The sequence below is a fragment of the Drosophila simulans genome, chromosome 3R (genome assembly GCF_016746395.2).
Source record: "Drosophila simulans strain w501 chromosome 3R, Prin_Dsim_3.1, whole genome shotgun sequence".
NCBI classification, from domain to species: domain Eukaryota; kingdom Metazoa; phylum Arthropoda; class Insecta; order Diptera; family Drosophilidae; genus Drosophila; species Drosophila simulans.
The window spans coordinates 10,172,681-10,190,513 of NC_052523.2; the positions used below are offsets into that span (position 1 = coordinate 10,172,681).

Here is a 17,833-nt window from a genome sequence, read left to right on the forward strand (position 1 = left end):
ATGTTATAATTTCGAAAGGAAAAGCATTTTGAGGTAAGTGTCAAAAGTTATTGCATACTCTTGGGCGGCGTTGTGAAATGGGCCAACAAACCAACGAATTCATGCGTCAATATATATTCCACCATTAAAATCCTAAGATCAAGCTTTAATTGATAATGTTGAAAGCCCTGCTCAATTTAGTTAGCCCAAATTTCAAATCAAGGCACAACAATCAAACGTTATTACCGTAAAATGGCGCACAAGCTGCACTTGGCCCAAAACTGAACTTCCGGATAAGAAGTGAGAGGACTCTTGAGCTCCACCGGCACATTGATTTATTTAAGGAAGCACGCACGCTGCTAGGCCGAGGTCAAAAGTGTAAGACATTACAGTGTACCCATGCCAGATCTGGGGCTAGAAATCTGGCACCCACTTACCCCCGAAAGGGAGCCGAAAACCCATTAAGTGGCACCATTTGGCATTCGCCATCCCAGGTGACTTTGAAAGTTGCAACAATCGCAGTCCTACGCCCACGCCTGGAATCCCGGATCGGACTTGAATGAAAGTTAGGCACGCAAGCTTACCGCCTTTGGGGGGATGGGCCCGAGCACTTGAAAACACTTGTTGTATGTCAAAGCCAGAGGGCCAGACAACAATCAGGCGTCTGACATCCATAAAGCGAAGCGATGGCTTTCCAATCCAGGCGTAGGCAACAGGTGGTTTACTCAGAGAAACTTCTCTGCTTGGTCCTCCTTTTTTTGAGGCAAATGCCGCGTGCCCGTCAGTCGAGCTGAACTCAAAAACAACCGTCAACTAGGCGACTGTCAAATGCGCCACGTATCCGGATTATCGATCAAACAGCAGCGACTTTACGCCAGTTTCTGGGTCTCCGCTATGGCGCAGACACGTATTGGATTTCAAAGGCTCCGGAACGGAATCGCAGAGCTGCATTTGCGGCACTCGGCGTAGTTAAAGATAGCACCAATATGGATGACCGCACCATAGACTCCATATTCCTGGGCTCGCTGGAGTCCCTGCCGCCGGTTAGCTCGAAAATCGTGCGCATCTTCACCAGCTCCACGTTCACGGGTGGGTCCGACAGCCAAGTAACCTTTGGCCATGTGTGGCTGTTTTGCGGGGAAGTGTGAAATTGTTATGCAATCCGGATTTTCACAGACACCACAATGGAGCGGAACACACTGATGGCCAAGTGCTATCCGCGGATCAAGGACTACTGTCGCGAGAAGCATGGCCTGGAATTTCAGGTGGTCGACATGCGCTGGGGTGTGCGAGATGAGGCCACTGACGATCACATGACCACGGAGCTCTGCATGCGCGAGATCAAAAACTGTCAGCGGCTCTCGATGGGACCGAATTTTATCGTGTTCCTGGGTCAGAAGTACGGCTACCGGCCCATTCCCACTTACATAGTGTCCTCCGAACTGGCCCTAATCTGCGAGGAACTCACCTCGATGGGCGTGGACCGCGCCATCCTCGATCTGTGGTACAAAAAGGACAGCAATGCAGTGCCACCCATCTCGGTGCTGCAGCCCATCTCATCGATTTTGATTAATTTCAACAACAAGGTTAGTTTTTTGGTCAAAATATTAAGTATTTTCTTAATTCTTAGAGCATCCTTAAAAAATTAAAGTGAAGTGTTAAAGTTTTGGCTATTAAATTCAAACATTCTGAAGGACTTTCGTAAGTATTAGTCCTAGTTAAGAACGCTAGGTTCTTTTGTAACTAGTTATCAGATATGTGTGTATAAAGTTTTTTTAATTCCCTATATGCACCAAAATGTAGTTTTTCTTAAAAAGTAAGAATTAACCGCTTATATACGACTCCGTTCTCCAGCGCGTTCCCAAGCTGCAGGCGGAGGATCAGGCTGTGTGGTGGGACACCCTGAACAAGATGCAGAAGCTGCTGCGCAAGGCAGCTGCATCCTTGGGGGCCAGTAACAAGATGTCCAAGGAGGACGTCCACAACTATTTCATGTCAGGTAAGTAGCAAGTAGCAAACGTAGTGGTAGCTCAACAAAAATTGGTCCGCGTTTAGTGACGGAGCGGGAGGTGATCAACGGAATATTGAACGTCAAGAATACAAAGAACCACTGTCTGTCCTATGTGAGGTACATCAACAACATTAATCTGCAGAACCTGAAAAAGGCCTCTCTGTTCGTGGACATCATCAACCGCAGCCTGGACACGGAGTCGGCCAAGTTGCTGAGTGACCTGAGAGACGTCCGGTTGCCGGCCAAGATCGAGGCCGTTAACGCCCAGAAGTAAGGCATGAAACGAGAGCCCAAGCCGGCGGAAGGAGGAGAAAGATAAGGATGCTAATTCTTTCTGATGTGGGGATTGGGGGACTTTGCAGATACACGGTGGAATGGATCGGACGGGAGGGACTGGACATTGAGACGCACGAGGAGTACCTGAATCATTTCATCTCTCACTTCTATAAGAACGTAGTGAAACTGGTGGATAGGGCGATGCGCAAAGAAGACTCCAGTGCACAGGGGCAGATAGTAACTGAGATCCTTCAGCATCTGCACGCTTGCAACAATTCGGTCAAGATATTCTACGGGCGCGAGGAAAGTTGCGAACGTATCAAGCGCTACATGCTGGGGGATTCAGATAAGCCACTTGTCCTTTTCGGCGACGGAGGCTGCGGCAAAACCTCCCTGCTCTCCAAGAGTGTTTCCCTCGTGGCCACCGAGTGGTTCGCCCACGTCCGGCCCATCAATGTCATCCGCTTCTTGGGCACCACACCGGACTCCAGTGCCTTGACGGCCACCCTTATCTCCATTTGTCAGCAGGTGAAGTCCATTCAGTACCAGCCAGCATCCAGACTCGATACTAACCCTAAATGCTTCTAACCTCTTACTCCGAAACACACACACACTTCCCTAATCCAATCAGATCTCTTACAACTACATGCTACCCTTCGAGAACATACCCGATGATCTTGTTCCCTTAACAGCACACTTTAAGCAATTACTAACTTACGCCAGCCCTACCCAGCCGCTCACCATCTACCTCGACTCAGTCGACCAGCTGACGGGCACCCAAGACTCGAACAAGGTATCATGGATACCCACGCGTCTGCCCCCGCACTGTAAGGTGAGCCCTGGCTGTGGACGCCACTCCAAGTCCACTTTCTTGTTTTCCTTCCTTTCTTCTTTGTGCATGATAGTCTGAATACTTTTGTGAATATAACAAATCTCTATGTGTCTATTCTTAGTGCATGATATTCGAAATTTTTTAATGGAAGTACAATTCCTATTCTCCTGACACTGTATATAATTATGCATGACATTTTTAATTTCCACTTATTGAGCACCTAAGACCTTGAAAGATTAAAACATTTTGTATATTGTTAGGAACAAAACTGGTAAAATCATTTGCTGTGTATATAAATTCTTTACAAAAAGATACAAATTTATATTTTTCTGCGAAAGAACTGCCAAAATATTAAAATTTATTGGATTTTCAAAATTTGTGTTAAAAATGTGCAGTGAGCTTCAAATCTTTTGTCTTTAAGTACCCTGTTTAAACCCCTGCATCATCATCATTGCTCATACGCCCTGTATATACATTGCATGAAACCGCATGCCCCAAACTCATATGGGAAACTGAGTAAGTTTTTCCAATTGCTTGACCTGTGCGTGCTAAGCAAAATCACTAGAACCGCCACCAGAACATTTGCTGGCACCTCACCCAAAACGACATCGCAGGAAGCCGTTCTGCATGAGGCGATCCGCGCGTGGTATCCACCCAATCCCAATGTCCTAGCATATATATCCCATTCCGACTGATTCCAGATAATCATCTCATGCGCCAACGAACCGGCAAATCCAACGGTGTCCCACGAATACCATGTCTTGTGCAAGATGATCGATGTGGAGGAGAACTTTATCGAGGTCACAGCCCTGGGCGAGGACTTGGCAATGAACGTGATCAAGATGTGGATGAAGACGGCGTGCCGGGATCTTAACAACTACCAGTGGCGCCTGGTGGCTAATGCTATCAGCAAGTGCTCCTTGCCAATTTTTGTTAAGCTGGTTTTCGCCGAGATCTGCCGTTGGCGGAGCTACACGCGTCCTCAGGAGACGCACCTGGCCAACACTGTAATGGATTCCATTATGCTGCTGTTCGAACGAGTAGAGAAACAACACGGCCGTATACTGGTTTTCCATGCTCTAGCCTACATAACCGCCTCCAAATCGGGACTTTCTGAGAGCGAGCTGGAGGATCTCATATCGCTGGACGACAAGGTGCTGGACGATGTCTACCAATATCATTTGCCGCCAACTCGCCGTATTCCGCCCCTTCTCTGGACCCGTATCCGCAACGATCTGCCCAACTATCTGAGTGAACGCGAGGCGGACGGTGTAAACGTGATGAACTGGTATCACCGGCAGTTCCGGGACACCGCCAAGGAGCGCTACTTTAAGAACATGAACATGGCCATTTACTTTCACTCCATGATTGCAGATTACTATCTTGGCATTTGGGGCGGTGGTGTACCGAAACCGTTTAAGTTTACAGAGATTCAGCGGCACAGGTTCGGATTGGCGGACAAAGAGGGATCGGCTGATCGCAAGGTGCCCATCCAGCCGTTGGTCTTTAGCAGCAAGGATGGACTCTCCAAACGCTACAATCTGCGCAAGGTAATCTGGTCCATGTACATAGCTCTATTATATAAAAATTCGATCCCTATTAGTTTGGTGAGCTGCCGTTTCACTTTGTACGCTCGCGACGGTTTAAGGATTTGTTCGAGCACGTCCTCTTCAACTACGACTGGCTGCACGCCAAGCTATCCAGCTGTCCACTGCAGGCGGTGCTGGCGGATTTCGAGGATGCCTCCAGCAACACCGACGACAAGGAAGCCAAGCGAGAACTTATGCTGGTTTCCGATGCACTGCGTCTAGGTGGCGCCATTCTGGCCATCTATCCGAACATGCTGGCACCGCAGCTGGTCGGTCGACTTCTTCCCGAGATTGGCGGTAATCCCAATATCAAAATGCTGTTACGAGCTTGCGATCGGAGTGGCCCCAAGGACTGCGCTCTTATTCCGGTGAATCATTGCCTGCACACGCCAGGTGGACCACTTAAAGTAGGTGGCTCAGTCTTTAAGTAACAGCTAAACTTGATAATAAGAAGCCCCCTTGACCTGTAGTATTCCCTTGAGGGTCACCAGTTCGCGGTGTTTGCTTTTTGCTTGACTAGCGACATGCGCTACATGGTCTCCATATCCACGCACTTCATCACCTTTGACCTTTCCACTTCCGACCTGACGCGTGACGTGAATCCCGGCATCGAGGGCATTATGCAGCAATTGGTTCTGAGTCCAGATAACAAATGGGCTGCCGCCTACTCGAACAACAACCAGACGGTTCTGCTCAACATGCTCTCCAGCGAGTTTGTGGTAATCAACAGTCCTTTCGAGGAGTCCCACGGACCAGTCAGCGGCCTCTATCTACTAAATCAAAAGTAAGTTGAAGTAAGCATTAAGTAAGCATTGCAACTCACTCATTCTTTTCGATTTAAGTTTGTTTATCACCTGCAAGCTTCGTTGGGCCCAATTTGATATGCGCGGCAATCTCGTAGATACGTTTGAAGTTCCCGGCGAAAATAAAGATTGGGAGATCTTAAGTAAGTGAAATATATCATGACTACTAAGGAATTTAATCGTAATCTGATAACACAATGTACGTCTATTTATTTAGCTATGGAGTTCTTCAATCCTGCGGACTACAACGTTGTTTTCTGGTCTGGCTCCATCAACGACATGCGTCTAAGACTGGACTCGTGTCGGGGTGGCCACTACTCCAACTGTCAGCTGCTCTTTAGCGCCATGGTGATGAACAAAGCTAGGACTCGGGCCTATGGATGTGCCAACGAAGAAAACTTTGAGGTCTCCGTGTTCGACTTCATTGAAGATGAGGTTACTGGGGACATATGTTGGACTTTGGTAGAGAGCTTGCCGCGTTTCGAGAACGATGACAAGGAGATGCTGCTGCAGTTACGGCTTGATCAACATGATCGCATGCTACTGGGGACGGCTGGCAAGGGTTTCGTAATCTGGGACTTTGGCAGCAAGGATAAGGATGCAGCGGAAGAGTGCCGTTTACGGGAGGGCGCCTTGTACCTGGCCCTACCGCACGGAGTGCGCAATATTACCACTCGCATAATGCAGTCTAACTCGATCATGGTTAGCTCCAAATTGGATTATGCCGTTGCCGGAGTGCGTAAGAACCTGTATGTGTGGTGCCTACAGTCTGGTCAGTTGGCAAAGGTCCTTGACGCCCACTTTGGACGTATTATTCAACTGGAGCCGCTGACCATCGGCAACTGGAACAACCTGGTCACATCCTCCATTGATCGTTCCGTAAAAGTGTGGAACATCAACAATATTTTTGAGAAGGTCCACGTCATCGACCGTCACGAATTGCAAATTGACGACATCAGCCTGTCGGAGGTTGATATGGCCGTGACCGTCACCCGCAGTTGTGTGGGTGTCTGGGAGACCCGATCTGGTCGCCTTCTATCCAAGCTGGCCGACAGTCCGTTGGGCGCCATCGTCACACATGCCGAGATCACCCCGGATGGACGCTATATCATCTCCTCGGAGACTGGCAAGTTTTTAGTGTGGAACCGTGTGTCGGAGCAGGTAGTTTTTAGGGACGACCAACCCGGAATTCAACAAATCACCCTTATGGACTACGGCTATAAGGTTCTCACCGTGTCTGTGCCGAACATAAATCAGCGGGATATCCTTGCAGCAGCTGCTGGAGGGTCGTCAGATGAAGCCAACCGGCTTACGGCGATAACGACTATGCGGTCCGTGCCTGGTGAGTTAGTCTTTGATACTCATTTAGTTAAAAAGTATAAACAACTTACATGAGTACATAATTGCAGAGGGCGCCATCTTATTCCGATTCGAATTCCCCATACGGATGATCACGGGCATGCCTTTTCGTCAGTCGGTTATAACAGCCGACAACGCATACATTGTGGTGGTTACGGTGGATAAGTCCAACAAAGATTGCCTGGGCGTCTACAGCGCAACAAATGGAGCATTTGTTTCCAAAGTCCTGTTGAAAGGCTGTTCCATTAAGGAGGTCATTTCGCTAGTCCCGATGCCGCACAAGGCCAACCAGGTGGCCGTGATCAGTAGCGAAAAGGGCAGCGTCATGGACATCAAGACGAAGAAGCACGTCCGCTCCATTGCCAAGTGGGGAGGTAGCATTACGCGGGACGGCAAATGTGGATTATATGCCCCCACCCGCGGCGGACTGGAAATGTTGGAACTGCGCAAAGGCACCACAGTTAAAACCTTTATACCCAAGGTGGCCGAGGGCGTGTTCTCGGTGATCTGTATCTTCACGGAGAACGACGAGTACGTGGCTTATTACCATAGCGGCCGCAAGACCATACGCGTATTCCGCACCGCGGACACTGAAATGATAGCCAACTACCGGCTGCAGGCTGAGCTTACGGCGATCAAAAGCAGCAAAGATGGACGCGCTATCGTTTTGGGAACTGTAGACGGGTGTATGTCGGTGCTGGCGATCGTTGATCCAAAGAAAGAGGAAATGAATGAGTACCTGAACGACTTGCCCTCCCGCGACGAGAACTGGAAGGCCAAGCTGGCCAAAATGAAGGCCCGGGTTGGTTTCAAGGCGGCAATTCGTGTGGCCACCATTTCATCACGTTACGCCAAAACCAGCAAGGGAGGAGAGGATGGCGAGGAGGAGCTGCTCACAGAGATTACGGAGGACATTGTCGTGCCAGTGGCCGATTAACTGAATTCGTTAATTTATAAATATAACATTTATTTTCGCATATAGTTTATGAGGATGTTACAAAAATACGCTGCGTGTCTACTGTGTATGTTATCCTGCGTGTATTGCGTGCTCTCGGCATCGAAATAAGTGTGTATGTGCGGGTAAAACTGAATGGGTCTTAAACTAAAAAATGGTTAAGGGGTAAGTGCTATTTGGTAAGAACTACGGTTAGCTAATATCAGTATAAATTAGAATTTTTAGCGCGCACTGAGCCCAACGCTTGGCTTGAAACAATTTGAGGGGTGTTGAGATTGTTGAAAACATAACCAGACATAATAATAACAAGAATCGATCCTAGTAGGCGCGTGTTGCAAAAACAATGACCTTTCAAGTATACACAAACCTTTAACATGCTACTGCTTTTACTGACAATTCAAACAAAATAGCGTAGGCATAAACTAACAAGCTGTCTAATGGAACCCGGTCTCAGTCACAGTCGCCACTTTAATCTCAACTCAGCCAATCGAATCTTATTGAATCGCATACGAAACACAACTCAGTGCTAATACATAGACCGATCGTTTGTTATTAGTAAAATTACAGTACATAGTTGGAGGAGACATAGTGTAATCTGTTAATTATTGTTACTGTTGTTAACCTGCTTTCGACACTCACTGCTGCTGTTACCACACATAATTACCGTGAATATATATATGTGCCGATTCGTAAGCATACAACTATGTTAAATAATAAATGATTTATGTAGTTTACGAGGACTTGCTCGATCAGTGTGTTTTGAGGGGTCTCTTTTTTCATATAATTTTTAGCTGCCGCTGTCTATAGCTAAGGTTTTTCAGCTACGGGAAGCGCACAGTTTATTAGGCATGATTCTCTTTCTTGATTTGAGCCAGCTTTGCCTGGAGATGCTGCAAGCGATTTGGTGACATATCCCGCTTCTGATTAAAAAACCTCAGTTAATGGTTATTTATTTCTTCATTTAGCATACTCACTTCTCGCTTAATGAGCGACGCCTTCTGCGCGTTCATTCCGTTTAGACAGAGGTTCTCATCAACCACCTTATTGTCCAGCATATGGGATCCATCGTCTGCTGAACGTGCGGATGCTAGCTTGGCGGCCCCTCCGGTCATATGATACTGTAAGCGGTCCATCCAGAAATCGGGATCGGGACCGCTGTTCTGGTAGTTGACATCTGTGAGATAAGAACGAGTAGCTGCTGCAGTTCGTCGGATTTAAACAGTGTAGTTAGTATACGTTAGTATAACAAATTGCGCATTGGCCGATCTGTGTGACGCTCTTACCCGTCCGATTATCCGGAGCCTGTGTGGATCCAGCGTTCTGATTCCTCTCAATCTCGGCTAAGCCCTCCTCGATGTACTTGTGAAACGGGGCACTGGAGCCTTGCAGAAAGGTACTTAGATCGATATCAGGATTTTGTTGCTAAAATGTTTAGAAGTGTTACCTCAGGTGCCTCAAAAATTAATGGAAATATTATTAGAAAACCAACCTTAAAGTCGTAAAGTTTCTGCAGACCTTGCTGTTTGGTATCTCTATCTGAGATCAGCTTAAAGATCTGTGAAACTGTATCATGGGTTTGGTGCGAAATTCGCTTGGAGGCAATCTCCTTGGCCCTCTGGGGGGAGGCACCAATTCCTGCAGCAGAGCCATCCTTTTGGAAATTCTTTAATAAATAGCGTTTATTTAGTATTTGAGCAATATTATACAAATTATTTTTAAGAATTTCTACCTTGAGAATGCGTATCAAATACGTGTGTAGCTCCGAGTGTGTTGGAATCTGGTTGAGATGTTGCAGAATTGCATTCCCCTTCACCTTTGCCATGTTATGCAGAATGGTCTTAATCGTGCGCATTGGAGTGTCCGACGGTCGGTTTTGCCACCAAGTGCTAGGCAGCGCGAGCATAAACTCGTGCACCTCGAGAATCACGGCGTCATAATTCAGCTCGTTGCTTCGTTCTGGTAGCATCTTAACGTTGCGCCATATGCACTTCATCAGCAGGTCTGTAAACTTCGGCAGCTTTGCCTCCGGACAAGTCTCCCGCAACAGGCGTATCAAAGCACTACGAAGTTATAAATTCAATTAATGTGGCTTAATACATAGTAGACTCAATAATCTTACCAGTTTAAATTTGTAAAATCTACCTTGTCCAACACTTTCAGACATATGCCATTAATAACCTTGTTATACTGACTATCATCGCCCACGGCCAACTTCGGATCAGCCATAAGGTTTAACAGCGCCGACATTAGATTTTTTATGCATGCCACGCTCAGCGTTTTGCCCAGAATGTTGGCATGGAAAAATGTATACAGAATGGATAATAGCGGCTGGTAAACAACCACAGATTGAGCAGATGGTATCTGTGAGAGATTCTGATAAAAAGAAACAAAGGAAAACAATTTATGAAGATTCGAACTATATAATAAAGTTTTTTATACCTTAAATTGTGCAAGCACATTCTGAATAAATATTTCTTCGTAGTCGCGCAGCACAGCCTGCTTCTCTGGAGCCTCGATGATGGCGGCAAGCTCGTTAATAGCCGCACGCGCCTTGAGAGTGTCCGTGCTGCTTACACCTTTTATAACTTTTACCAGCTGCGGATCGTGCTTTGGCAAAACATCAGCCAAACTAAAAGAAAAAATAAAAAGAAAAGGTAAAATACCAGATGTGTTGGATAGCCTGATGGACCACCTACTTTGGTATATTGTTCTCCAGCTGCTGTTGAGGCTGCTGGTGCTGCAAGCGCATAGGACTGCGATACGGCGAGACTCCACTGGTCATTCCGGCCGTGGATGACGGGGACGTGGTTAAAGTCTGCTGCATATAGTGCTGTCGAGAAATCAGCCGATCGAACTTCTCCTGCGGGTAGTGAATGCCGGCCCGCGTGGGCCTCACCTTAATGGGCTCGTCCAGCGATGAGATGTCTACGTTCAGTAGCGGCTTCTGCTCCATTTGGTCCACTCGGACCCAATCTCTTTCGATCTCGCTGATTACCTGCGAGTCCAAGCCGAATGGTCCACTGGGCTTCTGTTGCTGGGCCTGCTGTTGTAACTGTTGAAGCTGTTGCTGGAGTAGAAGCAGCTGTGACGAAGGTGCCTGGTCGAAAGTTCTAGATAATCGAAACAAAAGAAATTGTGAAATAACTTCAAACCCAATTAAACCGCATACACATAAGAGGACAACAAAGAACAACAAATGCATAGGCGTCTTTACAAACAGCAAGCAACACAAAAAAAGAAAACAACACAAGTATAAAGAAAGCCACTTTACGCCTGTCGAGTCAGGGAGCTCAAGTAGGCAACCACGTTTGTGGCGCTCCGATCTGTCATGTTGTTCTGCCCACGCGCATTTAGTTCCCGCTGCAAACTAGTTAATGAAATATAAATAATAACGAAAATCAACAGAAACAAACCGAAATTTATAAAAATAATATGCTCATCTTTGGGTACATCCGAGGGAGGAAACTACTAACCACTACCGCATCTTTTAAAAATACATAACAATTGCACAATCGGTAGAAGACATTTAACCGAAAGGAATCGAACGCACTTTGTCTTCGTATCTTTCGTACCTCCTTTCTATCAGGATTATTGTGTAAATTTTACATAAATACAACAGCTTGTTTTAGAAATCAAAGAATAATAGCTTTCACTCCCGAACACAGCCATAAACTACGGGTTCTGGATTTATGGGCACGTACGTAAAAGTGGCCAACTAAAAACTAATTTTTGTCCTTGTCTTGTGGATTATTATTATTATTTTTATTGCTATCCCAGAATAATGGCAACACCAGTTTCCAACCCTCGGTTGTACAGGGCACCCCGCCAAACCTTAAGCCAGCCTTCTCACTTACCCGTCCTCATCTGGTGGCGGAAGCTCGTCGCAACCATTACCCACTTCAGCATCTTCGATTTCGATGCTGTCATGTCGTTGAGGTGCCGGCACATCAACAGACGGCGGTGGCGTGGGCTTCTTAGTCTTTTTGGCTCGCTTGATGCGTTCATCAAGCATTGAGAGGTCCTTTTCGTTAAGATGGCCAATCATCTTGTAAGTCTTTTCCCCGGACAAAAAGAAGACCTGGACGATGCAGTTGAGTGCTGCGTTGCGTACGGAATTATCACGGTCAGAAATCTGGCGAGCGATCTCGCGCACCGCCGATGGTGGACAGATGTTCATGCCGTAGCTCTCAATTAGAAAGGTTAACTCGTCAAGGCACTCAGTACGCTGACGGGCATTCTTCGATTTTAGACCCTCCATCACATAGCCAAAGACCTTGACGAAAGGGAAGACCAATATTACTTGCCGCAGAACGCGGCGTACGCCATTTCGAACAGCATCCTTTGGATCTCCGATCTGAGTGTGAAAAAGGAAGCTTAGAAAATTGTAATACCCCCTATTATTTGGAACTTGCCTTCAAAAGCAGATGTGGGACAAAACAGCTTCCCTCGTTCTCGGCCAGAATGTATTCCTCGTCAATAAGTACCTGGAAAACCTGTACTAGATATTCGAGACCCTTAATCAGTACAGAAGGGTTCGTATCGTAAAAGCGCAGCGTCAGCCATTTAAGTATTAGGTCCAGATTACACACCAGCGCCCTACTGTTTCCAGCCAGATCTTCGCTCAACTGCTCGATGACTTTCAAGTGGTAGCTTCAGGGTAATTCAAATATTTATTTCGGTAACGCGAAAGGGACACTAGAGGCACTTACCGAAAATCGTCGTGGAACATGTTGGCTATCAGCGCTTTATTTACGTTTGCGGTCATCATTTGGTCGCGTAACAGCTCGGTGAATTCCTCTCTTGGGGTTACAAAAGTCCACTTCAGCACCTTCATTTTTTGTTCGTCTAGCAACCGCTGGTTTTTAGCACTGTTGGCGCACAGTAGCGGCGACGTGTCGATATCTTCGTCCTTTTTGCGCGCTGGTGCCGGCTTATCTTGTCCTCCGGCCACCCGGGCTGAAGCACTCTTCTGGATTCCAGGCGCAACCCCTGCTCCACCGCCGCGCACAGTTTTTGGCTTCGGCTCTTCAGGTATTGGAGCCTGATGCTTCCCTTTGGGCAGCGGTTTTACCGGAAGATTAGGACGCGCTTTTTCGAGTGCTGCAAGTATATCCTTTTTGGAGGCGGGCTTCTGCTTGTCCAGAGCGCGATTCATTGCATCAAATCCAAGGTGAATCATAATGCCCAACACCGCCTCGTTGGCATTTTTCCGGACATCGGCGTTTCGATCGCAGATGTGAGCATATAAGTGCGGCACCATTGAATGGATATCCTCCTTCGATACTGACTTGGGGGGAAGACCAGGCAGCTTATCTGCCAGCCAAGCCCACAATTCTGTCTTTAGAGCTGGGGATCCTCCTTTCAGGGCATCGGCTATCATTTCGCTCTCAAAGAATTCCTTATAGCCGCCCTTTTCGCCAAAACTGTTGATGCAATTGAGGGCAGCGGCTCTTACAAAACTCTTGTTATCACCCAGAGCGTGTAAAAAGCCAGGGAACAAGTTCCGCACGTGGTTTCGACAACCAGCCCCCATGGCTGTGGCTAGCTGCTCGCAAATGGCAAGTGTCGTTTGGGCAATCTTAGCATTGGAATCTACCAGACGGTGGGCCAGAGCAGGAGCCAAGTCGCCAATGCTGGGTTTGATTAGCCGCGCCTCTGAAATAATGGCCTGCAGCTTAGTCAGACCCTCGTTGCGAGTTTTCCAGTCCTTGTCGGACATCTCCTTCAGCAGTGCCTCCGTAATCTGTGGAGAAATATCAACGCGTGGTAGAAGATCAGCCATGTTAATGGGCTCTTCTTCTCCGGCTGCCCCACCATCATCGTCCTCATTGTCCGGGGAATTACCGGCGGTTCCACCGCTGCTACGTTGAACTCCTCTAACAGGCTTGGGTGGTTTTTCGCCCACATTCTTGTCAAACTCTACCTGGATCTGGGACTTTAGTGCGGGCTTCTCGCTGTCGAAGAACATCATTAGAGTTTTGCCCATATACATAGACATGGTGCCCACCAGTTGAATAGCGGAAGCACGAACCGTTGGATTTGTGCTTTGCACCCCTTTTCGTACATCTTCAATAAGTGTCTTTGGCTGCAGTTGGAAGCCGAATTCTATGATTGACTTGCTCACCCAGTTAAAGGCCTCTGATTGCACTTTAGGCGATTTTTGCTCAAAAGCAAAGCTTAACACTTTGCCCACCACGTACTCCAGTTTAGTGGCTTCGGCAAAGGCAGACAAAACATCGCCAGCTCCTGCACCATTCTTGGCGTCGGCTAGCTTCTCGATTATTTCGTTAATCACCAGATCAACGGTTGTCGTGGTCAGTGGATAGTTTTCAGCCACACTGCGGATTATGTCCAGCTTAAATTTGAGTACTTGGAAATTCATTTCTTTGAGGCCTGGCTTCCGTCCACTGATTGTTCGGATCAGGATTTGTGATATGCCAGCCTGTTTTGCATCAAAGCCGGTTATTTCACCCAGAAGCTGTTCCACAGCAGCCAGGCGGTTCTTCCAGTTGGAATCCACCAGCCCATTAAGAATATCGCCTGGCAGAATTTCTTCGGATTTTTCTTGCAATTCCTCGGGGGTTAATTCGCGTTCCGTGGCTAGGGGTTTTCCACCCGCTTTAAGAGCTGCAGTTGGGGCAGATGTAGATCCTCCTCCACTAACCGTTGCCGGTTTTTTCAAGACCTTACGTGCCCCTGTGGTGGCCGGTCGGGTTACAGGCTTTGGGTCCACACTACCAGCCGTTGTCTTAGCAGGAGCACCAGCTTTCGCAGTCGGTGCAGATGCAGGTCGTGCCTCCTTCTTTGGACCTGCAACCTTTATTTTAATCTCCGCCTTGTCATGGCACTCCTTTATCTTGGCCATTTTGAGTGGATCAACGTCGGCTAGCAAAGGAGTCACCGCTTTGTCTCCCATTAGCTTCATTAAAGTACCAAGAGCTTCGGCGCTGCTGTCACGTACGGTTGGATCTGGTTCGTTAAGCGTTTTCACTAGACTGGTGGTCAGAAGTTTAAGCAGCTTCTTGTTTAGCGCGGTTGGTTGGGTGCGGGTTAGGGCACGGGCCATAAACAAGGCCGTTTCGGACTTGACACTTGGATTTTTGTTGGCCAGGGACTCTACAATGGACTCCTGCTGTGCCTCTAGGGAAGTGGAGCCGTATATGGCATCAATAGCTTCGCGCAGCGCTGTCACAACATTAGGTTTCTTCTCTTTAAATTTTTCCAATAGGGATGGGACACAAGCCTGAAATAGAAATACACATATGAAAAGACGTTATTTGGAAGAAGGTGAGAATTACTTACGGATGCGTAATTTGAGAATCGCTTTGATAATCCTTTGGCTAGCAAGGCTAGACATTTTCCGGCCATTGCAACGAGGACTACGTTGGAGTCCTTGGTTATAACCTTTTTAAGAGCGCTCACCAACGCTCCATACTCGCCATTCTCTAGCTTGGGATGGTCCGTGAGCAGCTTCTCCAGGATCTCCAAAGATTCTTTTCGCAGAGTCCATTTCTTTTCCTCCAGCTTATCGTAGAAGTCCTTGGGCATTTTGGAGAGAATGTCAACGGGGTCTAAAAGATCCATAGGATCGATTTCTTCAACGCCAGCCTCGCCATCATCTTCTGCATACGAAAACAAAAATTAAATCAATAATTCACTGCTTTTGTAATATCTAGGACTTTATACCATTATATGCATCCTCGGTCGCTGCAGCATCCGCGATCTTCGCTTGCTTTTCCTGCTGGGACTTTAGATATCTAAAAGTAAGAGCGGTTTAGCCAGGTAATGATACAGAGAAAGCCTTTAACACACCTGGAGGGTTCAACGCGTTCACCTTTGAGTTTGTCGAACTCATCCTCCAGCTCCTTTAGCGTTACCTGTGGTAGCGTTGAGATCTGTGCCTTCATTGCAGCTCCGATCCAACGGTAAATCTCCACGGCCAGCTGCTTGCCCTCATCTCGGACCGCCTTGTCTCGGTCACTCATCAGCGGGGCAAGCTTTTTAATTAAGGGCTTGACGCCGATCACCTTGTGTCCGAACTCCCGGAGGGCCAGTGTGGTGGCTGCCACGCAGGCGGACACAATCTTAGGGTTCTTGGCCTCCATACCCTTAACCAGCTCTTCGACGACGGCCTCCTGCTTCTCTATCTCCACATACATGAGAGCCACTTGCACGGAGAGCTCCTTGGTTTTGGTCTTTGGCGCCGCAATGCACTTCTGGACGATGCCAGTCATCACGTCGCCTACTGTGCGTCCCGCCAGCCCGCTGTTCTCCACAAAGATGAGGGCCGCTTCTAGACCCTTCTCCTGGGCTAGGGCATTAGAATCCACTACCATCTTCTTTATGAGGCCTGCAAATTTAGACCATTCCGGCGACTTCTCGTCATCCAACTCGCGAAAGATCTTTGCGGCCTCCTCGTAACCATCGACGCGGGCTTTCCATAGTTTATGGACACATCGCTCCTCCACCGGCAACTTCTTGTACTCTGTGTCCTCGGCCATGGTGTCGTTTTTCGTATGCTACTGGGGTTCTCCTCAATGGTCTCAGACGCAAGCAACCTCAAGCAGCATTCTGCGAAACAAATAGATAAAAATGTATAAAAAAGCTACTTTAATCGAATTTTTTTAAAAAGAAAAACTAGTCAAGCTTCCAATGAAGCAGAACTATTCCGGATGTCAGGAGTCATCGAGCTGATGTTTTAAAATTGAGCTTAATAGTCTATGAAATACCGATGGCCAAGGAAGCAGCATCATCCATCCGTTCCGCTCGAGGGGCGGCAAAAAGTAAATGGGTCGGCCATATTTAGATTGTCGTTCTCTAAGTGCAGTTATTTGGCAAACAGAAGCAGAAATAGGAGAGTGTAAATTTGGATTTTCGGAAAAGGTTGGTGGGCTTGTCACCCAGGATGGGTGATATCATATCGCTGAATAGCGCGTTTTTTTTTCAGACAATTAATCAGGGGCAGGGAAAATACTCCCCGCACAACCACTACAAAAGGTGACACACACGCACACGCAAGCCTGCGACTGATTCAGGCGTGGATTTTCCATCACTCGCATTTGTTATTCCTCTTTATTTGATGCGCCCCTGTGCTCCAGTTCGAGTAGAGCATTTTTCAATTCGGACATGCCCGCGCTTTGTTTCTCCCTCTCTCTTTCTCACCCTGTTTCAAGCTCTCACGCACACCGACGCTCTCAAGTTCGAATTAACGGATCGTACCGCAGGCAACAGCAAATGTTTCTCCTGTGGGCTGTGCGTCTCGATTATGCCGTCGTTTACCGTTCCACCCAACCGCTAATGGTTGCAGCGGCTATCAATTTCCTGTGGCTGCAACTTGAGAGTCGCAGATGAACCACATACCGCCCATTTTAGCGACAAACAAATTGCGACGCCCTGGAACAAAATTGCGATGCATCCGATTGCATTCCGGTACACGCACTCGCACACTCACCATCAGAATTGTGATCCAAGTACGTAGAGCGGGGACTGGGCGGGGAGCTGCGGGGCGGACAGCTGGCCAGGGACAGCGGCTTGGAAGGGCTGCGCAATGCAATAACTTCGATTTTTCGCAGGCGACGACGTACCAACACTCACACACGGCACAACACAGAAGCACGCACACTTATTCGACAAAGACACACCGACGGGCGTCTTTCCGGGATGCCAAGTAATGTAGCAACAATGAACAATAACTTAACTACGTTTCCAGCACTTCGAGGCCCTTTTGTGCAGCGGAATTCACTTGGTTTCGCGAGAGGTAAATAAATAATAATTTTTGCAGTTCTTCAACAGCGTCGTTGCGCCAGTGTGACCGCTACTCACAACTGTAGCATTCCTTTAAAACCTATAATTAGTGTGCCTGGGTGGAAAACTTTGATAGGTGCGCGCCAAATTTTAAACATATATATTCCAATATACAATATTTTGCCCAATTTTGACTTCAAGCGATTACCACAAGCAAATCACTTCAGAATAAAAAAATATTTATTTTATGTTTGTCAGCAAATGCGTTTTGTCTAAACAACATTC

General features: G+C 47.4%; 2 protein-coding genes across 9 annotated transcripts; one reads left to right on the forward strand and one right to left on the reverse strand.

Annotated features, from left to right (window-relative positions):
• The first annotated feature begins 875 nt into the window (after window positions 1-875).
• LOC6727874 (NACHT and WD repeat domain-containing protein 2) lies at window positions 876-8,538 on the forward strand. 4 transcript variants are annotated; one of them, XM_016176617.2, is made up of 12 exons: window positions 876-1,068; window positions 1,156-1,565; window positions 1,834-1,978; window positions 2,035-2,260; window positions 2,353-2,794; window positions 2,898-3,098; window positions 3,800-4,648; window positions 4,702-5,094; window positions 5,158-5,471; window positions 5,530-5,633; window positions 5,708-6,832; window positions 6,900-8,538. In XM_016176617.2, the coding sequence occupies exons 1-12, from the start codon at window positions 966-968 to the stop codon at window positions 7,784-7,786; spliced, it is 5,199 nt and encodes a 1,732-aa protein (XP_016034470.1). In that variant the 5' UTR covers window positions 876-965; the 3' UTR covers window positions 7,787-8,538. The 4 variants fall into 4 exon arrangements, with proteins under 4 accessions (XP_016034470.1, XP_016034472.1, XP_044779390.1 ...); XM_016176619.3 differs by lacking the exons at window positions 876-1,068; window positions 1,156-1,565; window positions 1,834-1,978; ... (1 more) ...; window positions 2,353-2,794; window positions 2,898-3,098 and adding an exon at window positions 3,446-3,614 and having other exon boundaries at window positions 3,664-4,648; XM_044923455.1 differs by lacking the exons at window positions 876-1,068; window positions 1,156-1,565; window positions 1,834-1,978; ... (1 more) ...; window positions 2,353-2,794; window positions 2,898-3,098 and adding an exon at window positions 3,446-3,614 and having other exon boundaries at window positions 3,676-4,648.
• LOC6727875 (protein mini spindles) lies at window positions 7,796-17,660 on the reverse strand. Of its 5 annotated transcripts, none has more exons than XM_016175411.3 (16): window positions 17,256-17,660; window positions 15,617-16,375; window positions 15,491-15,561; window positions 15,107-15,426; window positions 12,514-15,047; window positions 12,217-12,454; window positions 11,659-12,158; window positions 11,076-11,171; window positions 10,501-10,914; window positions 10,244-10,433; window positions 9,924-10,177; window positions 9,534-9,864; window positions 9,294-9,467; window positions 9,088-9,226; window positions 8,779-8,978; window positions 7,796-8,724 (listed from the first exon to the last, which is right to left on the reverse strand). In XM_016175411.3, the coding sequence occupies exons 2-16, from the start codon at window positions 16,303-16,305 to the stop codon at window positions 8,647-8,649; spliced, it is 6,228 nt and encodes a 2,075-aa protein (XP_016034477.1). In that variant the 5' UTR covers window positions 16,306-16,375; window positions 17,256-17,660; the 3' UTR covers window positions 7,796-8,646. The 5 variants fall into 5 exon arrangements, with proteins under 5 accessions (XP_016034477.1, XP_016034475.1, XP_016034476.1 ...); XM_016175409.3 differs by having other exon boundaries at window positions 8,779-9,002; XM_016175410.3 differs by lacking the exon at window positions 17,256-17,660 and adding an exon at window positions 16,534-16,611 and having other exon boundaries at window positions 8,779-9,002.
• Between the last annotated feature and the right edge of the window lie 173 nt (window positions 17,661-17,833).